This window comes from Mytilus edulis, chromosome 6 (assembly GCF_963676685.1).
Source record: "Mytilus edulis chromosome 6, xbMytEdul2.2, whole genome shotgun sequence".
Classification (NCBI taxonomy): domain Eukaryota; kingdom Metazoa; phylum Mollusca; class Bivalvia; order Mytilida; family Mytilidae; genus Mytilus; species Mytilus edulis.
In genome coordinates, this window is record NC_092349.1 from 25,130,891 (window position 1) to 25,142,491 (window position 11,601).

The 11,601-nt window shown below is 32.9% G+C and overlaps 1 protein-coding gene across 1 annotated transcript in view; it reads left to right on the forward strand.

Moving 5' to 3' along the window:
• The window catches only part of LOC139527397 (uncharacterized), a 32,745-nt gene extending 21,525 nt beyond the window's left edge, over positions 1 to 11,220 (forward strand). The window contains exon 2 of the mRNA XM_071322811.1: positions 10,303 to 11,220. Within this exon, the coding sequence (XP_071178912.1) occupies positions 10,303 to 10,901 (599 nt within the window). The 3' untranslated portion in view covers positions 10,902 to 11,220. The remainder of the gene's footprint in view (positions 1 to 10,302) is intronic.
• The last annotated feature ends 381 nt before the right edge of the window (positions 11,221 to 11,601 follow it).

Genomic DNA, 11,601 nt, shown 5'->3' on the forward strand with positions numbered 1-11,601 from the left:
ATGTTTTCTGGTCTGTGCGTCCGTTCGTCCGTCCGTTCGTCCGTCCGTCTGTTCCGCTTCAGGTTAAAGTTTTTGGTCAAGGTAGTTTTTGATGAAGTTGAAGTCCAATTGACTTCAAACTTGGTACACATGTTTTCTATGATATGATCTTTCTAATTTTAATGCCAAATTAGAGATTTTACCTGAATTTCACGGTCCACTTAACATAGAAAATGATAGTGCGAGTGGGGCATTCGTGTACTGAGGACACATTCTTGTTCTTAATCATGTTTTATCTTTGAACAGTATAAACTTCAACTAACAAAAATACTTAACTTCGAGGAAAAATCAAAACTGAAAGTCCAGAATCAAATTATAAAACAAAAAGTTCAAACAAACTAAACGAATGGATAACAACGGTCACATTACTGACTTGGTATAGACATTTTCGTATGATCTTTTAAAAAAAAAATGAAATGTGTTATTCAATGTTATGATACTTCACAGTAAAATAGCACAGTTTGATATATTGAACTCGATTTTTTTAGCAGATAATTTGAATAATAAGTTTGCATTATACAATTCTCAAAAGTTTTTAAACATTTGAGATTTACAAAATAAGTAAAATACTCACTATTGAACACAATAGGTATTTGAGACTATAAAAAAGAGGATATGTATGGTACGATTGACTATGTAGACAACTATACAATCTCCAGCAGCTATCAACTGACAGGAATGAAGACCAATCACAGGCCATCGCACTGCTGTCAACAATAAGCAAAACCTGTGTCGTATATAAAACAGTCAAAGGATTCGGCATGACACAATAGGGGAAAAATAAAAAAAATAAAATAAAAAAAAAAGAACACCAGCGGCATGATTTAAACTCACATATCTGTTACAAAACACTACAACGGTGGGTTCGAGTTTCACAGAATCCAAATACAAGTCATAACGAGTTGAAGAACTCAACTTACTGTATTACATTATTGTTAACGATACGTATTTTCCGTAGAAAGTACTTGATATATATAATAATTTTAATAGTACAAATTTTGGCGTAATTTTTTTCAATATTACCTGAAGATGCTTAAAATGATTTTGTTATCTCTTTCTAAATGCCAATGTTCTCTCAGTTATTTCTGATCCAAAGGTCATATGTATATGAGAGATTAGTTTGGTTAATGTAACTAATTAGTTTACGTCATAAAAGCTCTATTCCCTTGCCAAGTGGATAAGTTATGGAAAAGAACTTGAGAACTTTCCGTTCTAACAATTAAAAACCATGAATCAATTGTCAAAGAACTTAACAACGACCTCGTTTGACCTATTTGCATAGTGACGTCAATCAGCGCTTTACACCTGTCGAGGCAGACGTCATAAAGTATCTTCCTGTGATGTAGTATAGGTAAAAAATGTCTGCACATGATTAAGTTTTATCGTGGCACTATGTGAAACTTTTCATTCGGATTACATAAATATTTTGTGTCTTATGTGTTATACATGAGGGTATGGATGGGGGGTCTGTTATTCTGTAAACATAATTTTCACCCCATTTTTCTCTAATCTTTAAAAAATTAACCCCTTTTTTCTCTAATCTTCCAAAAATTAACCCTTTTATTCTCTAATCTTCTATTTTTTGGCTCATTATTCTCTAATCTTCATTTTTTAAGGGCATTATTCTTTAATTATTTAACCCCATCCAAACCCTCATACATGTTATATATATCAGGGATGTTGATGTGTATAATCTGATTAGGATAAAAGTCAGAAACCAGTAGGTGCAAGTTATATTCATCAACGCAAATGTTAAATTTATTAATAACGTCATACAGAAATATTTATGTATATAGAATATGATAATCTTCAAAACATTTTCTCAATTTAAACCACTAATCAACAATTTGTTAAACGGTGGAAATATTGGAAGGGCGTCGATGAAGGTGGTTTAATATCATTTTTCTGTAATTTATATGCTATTTGAAAATAAATTCCACCAAAAGTAAGATTGGGGTAAAGTATCTATCTCTGGACTCGCTTCTTCATTCGCTAATACTTAATATTTTAAGTGTGATATAATTGGCAATGCTATCATCCAACAATTGTGCAAATACCAGCTACATAAATAAACTATTTTGCACTTTGTTACTCCTCTTCCATTTTGAGCAAACGGTAACGTGAATATTTCGTTTTTGTTAACAGTTCATTTTGGGGTTTTCTTCGAGGTCCGCGTTTAAAACTATGCCGATTTCTTTGAAAAATCAGAGACAAAAAGTAATATGTGTAAATTACAAGATAAAAACAATATATGTACAATGTCGAAATTTAAAATGTATTTGTACTCGCCGAGACTCGTGCATTATTGATATTGATACATCGAATGTTCATTGTTGAAAATCCTGTTAATCCGTCAACCAATAAAGATTTAGTTGTGAGCAAGAAAAAGAGAATTATAGATAATTAGTTAATATTTTTAAATAAGATAATTTGGAAAAACAATATAAAAAAATAGTGTAAAACTTATAAAAAAAATAAACTTATGACTATCATAAAACCATCAGAAGACATGCACCTCTCGTGTAGTCCTGTCTTTATGACCAACTTTATGTGCTGTCATCAATTTAGGACCACTTTGTGTAACCCACTTAGGACTAACATAGTTCGTAAGACCATCCTAAGACAGCTTTGAGAAATTGGCCCCTGATGCTTAGCATTTTCGATGTAGGTTCGTTAAAAAAAACATATACTTCAAACAATACAAATATAGTTTGTCGTGCTTTGATTAAGTCGAACCTTAACGTCTTACGAAATATGGATTGTGCTGGCAATTTAAATAAAGATTAAAAATGTCTCATTTAAGAATTGAAGATATTTTTTACCTTTGCATGTCAAAAGAACAGCTTTAAAAACTATTATAGGCAGATGAATAAAACCTGTTCTGATTGGCTATGGTACATTGCTATTCATTGTTTGATTACATCCATGTAAGATATGGTAAGCTCATCAAGGTCACGTGTTACTTTTACAACATAGACGCAGACGTATCTTTGGCGCTTTAGTTGCTGTTAACAAGAAGCCTCGTCTGAAAGTGAGTCACGTGATGAGCAGAAATGTGCTGAAGTGATTGTTTTGGTTGTGTCTTTTAATATCTTTTTTACTTTTCACTACTTTTGTTATCAAACCAACTGTTGTTTAAACTTTTTCTCGAGATTTGTATTTGCATTTTTTCGATCATTTCTATTGATATTAATTTGATTATGTATTTTGGCATAGAACTGGGTGTATTTCTTTATCTTAATTCATTCGGTATATTCATCATTTCTGTTTTAATAACCATATTCCTGGAACATCTGATAATCGCTAACCTCCCTTGAATTACAAACTGTCAAAGAAAGACAACTCTCCTCACAAAAACAAAATATACATTATAGTACGAAAGTTCGAAAAGGGAACTGAATATTTAGTCTTAGGGAGCTACCATTTGATTTTTATGGGGGGGGGGGGGCATTTTTTTTTAGCTGTAATCTCTGTCCTGCCTTTTTATTTTTCACTCTAAAAGGTCCTGCTTTTTTTCTTTTAGTTTATCCTGACTTTTTTTTACCTAAATTGTCTTTTTTTTTTGCAAGTGTCACATACTGCCTTTTTTTTTACTCAAAACTCCTGTCCTGCCTATTTTTTTCAAATTTCATCCTAGCCCCCCCCCCCCCCCCCCCTAAAAATCAAATGGTAGCTCCCTTACCTAATATAAAGGCACAATGCGTGTGCTCTCTCTGTCTACGACGAAATAACATAAAAAAATGTTGAAAAAGTGTTCTAGTCATCTATAATAATTTAATTATTTTTTAATTTCTTATTAATTAATTTCAAATTTCAAATTCCATGATCAAGTAGTAATATTGAAGAAAAAAAACCCGCTGATAACGTCACGTTCACTTTACGCAGCGTCGTTTAGCTGATAGAAAAAATACTTTCAGCCAATTAGAAGGCGTGTTACATTCAAAATAAGATTAAAAACAAAATAAAACTTATAGTGAAGGAATAGTCTAAATATGATTTGTCATTGGTTGAGTGATTGATTACGGTTTGCTAAACGTGCAGTGGAAAATATTTCTTGTATGATTGGAACTTGAATTGAAACGGACTTACCTATGTATTAATGAAAGTGAACACTATATTTATCTTAAGTGAATATGCAAAATAATGTTTCATTGAAAGCATCCTGCTGACTTCATGAAAAATGTGAGGACCTTTATAAAAATTATAAATAAAATATGAAATACTTTAATGTCTGGTAATCGGTTTTGACACGCTATTATGAAAGGGCTTCACATCTTGAATAACTTAAGGATCCAGTATTATATTTTACCACAACATATCTGTACAGAGTTATTAGTGTAATATACAACTATATAATATTGATAACGACTTACACGTGTGAAACAATCGTGTAATCAGGTGTTTGTTTATTAGATATTGTTGATATTTATTAAAGCAAACAACTGCAAGACGTACTGACGGTGCTATGTGCATATTAATCATACATGTTTGTTGCTAACTGACCAACGGAATTAATTATGATACAGCTATGTTTTCATCTCCGCCAATTTGTAGAGCTGTCAATCATCCCGTCCTATTGACGTTTGTTCGACGGGTAATTGGCCGTTTCAGAATCTAAAGAACTATGGGTAGTTTCATTGTTCGTACCCCAAAAGGAAAATAACGTCACGTCATTGATTGAATTTCCATTGTTTATGACATTTTCAACCAATCACGACGTTGTGGTGTACACTTTTCAATATATTACCCAGGATGCATTAGATTCTGAAACGGCGAATTGGTCAACCTACATATATGCCACACGGGAATTGACGTTGTATTACTGTGATGCAAATTGAGAGACAAAAATAACAATTTTGAAAAAAAATAGCAAATCTTTATAGTATGATAGAAAAAGTAATTTGCATATAGAAAAAAGAGATTCCATTAGAGAAAAAAGACATAAATCTTTCGTGTCTTTAAACAGTTAAAGTATGAAGATTCTAAATAAGTGTATAGTAGCGAAAAAAGCGATCAACTCTTTGAAGTATGAAATTAAGTTAAACAATACGTTTAATAATTTCATGCGTCCGAAGCGCTTTTCTTGTTGTTCCTTCACCAGGAACGCTCAAAGCCAAACTTTTGAAATTCAATGATGTATAAGTACTAGAACCCGTTGACGAGCTATATGTCAAAAAATACCTAAAATAAATAGCCAAATTCATCTAAAGTCAACTTTGCCTGAGGGAGTTGAAACCTTAGTTTCTTAATGTAAGTGACAAGTTTGAAAAAAATCAGCTTTTTAATGTCTTTAAAGTATGAATACTCTAACTAAATAACTGTACATTAGATAACAAAAGGGATCAACTCTTGAAAGTTTGAAAATTATAAAGTAGTTTTTCTCTTCATCATGTCCATCTTGTACTCCACTGTGAAACTGTCAGTTAGCATCAAAGTCAAATCAATAAAAATAATATCACCATCATTGTTCAGACATCTCACTTATTGTATTGATTTTCTAAAGCAAAGGAAATATTGTGTAAAGGGAGAAAAAATATAATGATAGAAAAAAGAGAACAACTCTCAAAAGTAGTTTCTCTCTTCGTCTTTCACTCAAATACCTTCTCAATTACTGCATGTGAAACTGTCAGTTAACGTCGAATAACAAAGATCAAAGTCAAATCAGTAGTATAACAAAGATCACAGTCAAATCAATAGTATGATTGCCAATGATTATGAGACACGTATCCATCAGAGACCGAATGACGTAGAAGTCAATGTCAATGTACGACCTTCAACCATGAGCAAAACCAATTCAAAGGAGAAAATTAACGACCTGGTTTATGTACAAAACTATTTATATAATAGTTCTTGACAAAACTGGTCATTATCGTGATATGATGGACTGCCCACAGGACAGTGGTATTGACTAAGATAGTGATAATGACTGAGCCGAGGGCGAGGTCATTATCGCTGTCGCATAATAATAATCATATATTTTTAACCATTGCAGTATCAAAGTTCGCAAACCAGAATATCGAATACATTTTTGAAAATAGTGACCCATTTCCATAATTATCTTTAACTGATAACTATAAAATTTACGATTGCCTCATATCCTACCAAAAGGCGATTCAGGAATATGACAGTTGTTTCTTTCCCTTTTATTTAATGTGTTTGAGCTTTTGATTTTACCATTTGATAAGGAATTTCCGATTTGAATTTTCCTTGGAGTTCATTCGGTATTTTTGTTGGCATACTTTTTTCCATCGAACACTTAGGAGATAACTGTATTGTATTTAAAGCTCCGACGGCATCAATTGGGGATTTGATGGTCGCAAATTAAGTTTACTGGCGACGCGTTAGCGGAGACAGTAAACGGGTATTTGCGACCATCAAATCCCAAATTGATGCCGTTGGAGCTTAAAATACAATATTGTTATCTCCATTCTAATGAAACTGACAGAAAACAACGTTAAAACATGTATTTAAAATCTGTCATATGCCGTCTGCGCTTGCGCGTACGTCCCATAACATCAATTGTCAATTGATGCCATGTAAGAAAGTGTCGTTATCCAATCAAAATGAACGTTACAAAAGTTGTTGCATTAGAATTGCAAACTTAAACATTCGTAGATAATATCGAAATTACAGTCACGTAACATCAATGCCAGAAGAATAGTCGGTTAACTAACCAATGTACGAAAATAACTTAACTAACGTTTCATTTCCCTATTAAAACCCCAGTTAATTCGGTATTTTTGAGTCATATAAGTTATGTTTGATGAAGTCTCCCGCCTTTTACAAACAAACAGATGCCGAATGTTATATAAAAACTAACTTGTCAAAACAAGAAACACGAAGACATGAAAGATACATGGTATCAAAATAAGAAACAGGAAGATACATGATATCTATTATAAGTAACACCTAAGTATTCTTAACAGATTTGTTGACACAGAAGGTATACCAGACGCTTACGTACTCAACTGTATGTTTTGAAGCTATCAAACTACAGTCAAACCCGCGCAAGAGACCACCTATACTAAGCAAAAACATGTATCATAAGACAATTAAATTTAGATCCCTCTGTAGTACATTTCAAATAAATTGAACCTGTATTTAAAGACCACCTGTCTTAAGAGACAACTTGTTTCTCTTTCTTAAGTGGACTCTTAAAACAGGTTTCACTGTAATTTGATATTTTTAGCCCTCTGACGAACTCTTGCAGACGACAAGTGTATGCTATTGTTATGTTATTTGCTTGACATAAGACATGTTTCATTAATTTATTTTTTACTTATATATTTTTGTTCGTAAACATGATAAACAGTTGCTGATTAAGAGGCCTTGGGTCTCAGTGGTTGTTGTTATTTATTTCCCTACTATATGCACTGGTTGGTGCATTCGAAATTCCGTATATTGGAGAGAAAATAACTGCAGCAAACTCTATGAGATTTAATTAAGTAACAAAACAAATACTTAACACATATTAATTGCAGGGAAAATGACGAATGTTAAATACCGCACTTGTTCAAAGCGCTTACCCCATTTTTATTTCAGGTAGTTTTACGATTCTATTGGTTTTGTTAATTACTTTACCAAATATTAGAATTCTGCACAAACTTGACCTTGAAATCAAGTTCTGGAAAATTTGATACGACTAGAATATCGAACCGTGTCCACGTTTTTATCTAATCAGATTGAAGAAAATTAATATCAAATTTTAATTTGGGGAATAGAATCTGATGTTTAGTTTGGCAAGTTTGAATTTTAAAATATTTTATTGCTATTTGTTTGATAATTGTTTGTTATTTAAGCCTGGCGTTGTTTTAAGAGAGCGACAGTGATGTAAGCGTAAATTCAGAAATTTGAATGTCCAAGCACGTATTTTTCAACCGACGAACATTCATGGGAAAGAGTTTTGTTGAACTAGATTTTGGCGGGAAAAGTCAAACTCAAAAGTCGAAGAGAACTGTACAAAATCAAAACGAGAAACTAAGACCACCAATAGTCTACAAAACACAAAAAAAATGATAATGTGCAACAAGAAATTCACCAAAAATAATAGATAATCGCAGGAGGCAACATGCCACATTTAATTTGTCTGTAAGTTCTTTATACCGTTTTATCTCATTTGAAAATGTTTTGTTAAACTAGACTATTGGCGGGAAAAGTCTGACAATGTTTATCGTACAAGTAATCCATATAGTGTATATTGTTTTCTCACAAATAAAGTTCATGCATCATCTACGAACTGAATTCCCGTCACGTGTTATTATAATCATAGTTATAGATGTCTAATATCTTTTTTTTTCTGATTTGGTGTAAAGTTTAACTTAGATCTTATCACTGTTGACATAACTCATAATTTATCTAGAGATGAAAAGAGTCGACTACATGTAAGGGTTCAATCACTCATACAACATGTATGTTAGTCCATGATTTCAGATTTCAGTGAACGTAAAGTATCTTTTTCATTCAGTCTGTTTCCCATGCATGCTTTATAAAGATATGATTATACTGACAACTACAAACGCATGACTAATTTAAAGAGTTATATCCCATTAGGCAGCAACCATTTGATTTTCGGGGGGGGGGGGGGGGGGGGCTATGGTTTTTTTTCTGGACAATTTTTTTTTGTACTTACTAGTACCCTGACATGTTTTTTTCTTAATCAGTTCTTTGAACTCAAGTGTAAATTTTAAAATACTAAAATGTGACGAAGTCTACTTATGTAATGTCTCACATCAACCCATCATTCATTTGAACTTTGGTGGATAGTTATTGGCAATCAAACCACGTCTCCTTATTTTTATATGTTACGGGATCTTCAAGTTTATTAAATATAAAAATAAGAAGATGTGAAATGATTCAGGGGCGTAGCTAGAAAGAAACGATGTGGAAGCAACTAAATTTTGGGACCCTATTATGCAGCAAATTTTTTTTTTCGGTTTTCGGTCATAGGACGGTTAAAAGAGGAGCTATATGTAGATAAAAATTTATGAATGTAAAACTATTAATAAATCTTCTGAATATAGTAATACATAAACAACACATATGTTTGATACAGAATTTACTCAAAATTGTCCAAAATCTGCTCTTCGGGTCTGGGCAGAAACAAACTTCTCTATTACTTTGTCAACATTCACACTGAAATCCCAAAGAATATGCAGTAATGCTATGTAACTTTCGTTGTTCATTGTTGATCGTACATTTGTTTTCAATTACATACGTCAGTAGTACCGTGACTGATAGATCTCAGGGCCATCATGGCATGGTAGCACTCGCGAGATGTTATAAACCAGCGTACGTGTTCGGCATCGAGCGACCTTCCAATTGAATTCGTCAAAATTACATGCTAGGTCAGTTTCGTATGTTTCAGACAATATTGAGATTTGTTCGTTTGTGATATTTCCTACAACACGATGAAGCAGATACAGCACAAAGAAGCGATTTTCTGATAACTTGACGCGACCCCACTCTCCAGTTGCCTTATCATATGGTCTATGAACGCAAAAAATAATGAGACTTTCCAATACTGTTTTGGCGTGGTTGGAGGGTGATTGGCTCCGGTAGTCTGTCAACCACATCGCCTCGGCATATTTTCAACGATATAGAAGGGATCTGATAATTCTAATGCCGATTGATACATCTCATTCCAAACTGATGAACTGTACACTGTAAAATGTGCTCCAAAATTACATATCTTAGACTGAGTGTTACAAATTCAAAAGTAAAACTCTTGTAAAAGATACAAGTAACCTTCCGATTTTGTCATAATTTCCAAAAAAAACCAAATGTCGTTATTTCATGATATTTCATCAATTAAAAAAGTGACAACATAGTTGTTTCCTTTAACATTCAATTTATAAATTTTTATTTTGCCATTTCTTTTTTTGCATGCCGAATCAATGTGCACGCAATTTCGGAGCTACGATCTTTTTCTGAATGAACAGCTTCATCAACACTTGTAACTAGGTTGTCAAACTAATATCCGGGATAGACGGAAAAGACACCAAAAGTCTCCTATTCCGATTGACTAACTCATCTCTCTCTTTTTTTTCTTCTTTTTTTTGTGTGAAAACGACGTGGATGCACGTGCTGTCGTGCCTCCGGGTAGCTACGCCCCTGTGATTGACAATAACAGAACACTCCACAAGAGACAGAATGACACAGAAATTAACAACTTTAGGTACATGTAACCGTACATAAGTAATTATTATATTTGATTGTTAAACAAACTTCAAATTGCATCATAACTGTTTGTTTCTTATTTTATAGGATATGGTCATGTAGCTCCGAAGACAGACATGGGTAGAATTGTGACAATAGGATATGCTGTATTTGGAATACCTCTGACGTTATTGTGTCTCACTAATATTGGAGATTTAATGGCTACTGGTTTCCGAATGTTATATGCTAAAGTCTGTTGTGGTGTTTGTTGTTTACTTTTTACCCCAAGTAGAAGAAAAATGCAAGATCCGGAAAAGGCGTTAGAAAGTGGAAGTATAGAATATCAAGAAGGCAAAGCAACAGACAAATTTCCAGAGGTGATAAATGTTCCGACTTCAGTTTGTATTTTATTAATGACATCCTATATTTTGTTAGGAACGTTGCTTTTTTCAATTTGGGAAGGATGGGACGCCATTACCGGAACCTATTTTTCTTTTATAACTTTAAGTACTATTGGATTTGGAGATGTTGTGCCAGGTACTGCTATGAACCAATGGGCAAGCGAAGAAAAACTAGTACTTTGTGCTATGTATTTAGTGTTTGGACTCTCTCTAATTGCAATGTGTTTTAACCTAGTACAAGAGGATGTAAAAAATAAATGTAGATGGCTTGGAGCCAAACTAGGTATAATAGATCATTCAAAGTGAAGAGAGAAATAAGTGACTTAACACATACCCTATTCCGTATAGATAAGTTATCTGAAGTGTAAGAGAGATGCGTTCGAACAAGGTTATATATGTGACTAAACACATACCCTATTCCGTATTGATAAGTCATCTGAAGTGTAAGAGAGGTGCGTTCGAATAAGGTTATCTATATGACTTAACACATACCCTATTCCGTAAAGATAAGTCATCTGAAGTGTAAAAGAAGTGTGATCTACCATTGGATGTTTAGGGGTGCGGGACTAGGATGAAATTTGAAAAGTTTTTTTTAGTAAAATAAAGACGAATTGCAAAACAAAAATTTATGTAAAAAAAAGTCAGGATAAACTTATAAAAAAGGCAGGATTAAAGAGTGAAAAAGTAAAAGACAGGACAGAGATTACCAAAAAACAAATGCAGGACAAAATTTTTCATCCTAGCTCCTTTCATAAAAATTAAATGGATATCTATGTGCATGTATATTTGAATTATTGTCTAATTATGTTGTTGAAAGGTATGTTACAAGTTTGAGTGCGATAAAATTAAAACCAGTACTGCAGTATTATATCTTTAAAACATTGTAATATTTTACTTTTCCATCTTTCAGTATGCATGTATTGGTCCAGTATGTTTCTCAACATTATAATTATCAGAAACTAGTTTGATTTAAGAATTGAGAATGATTCTTTTTTATAAATTCATT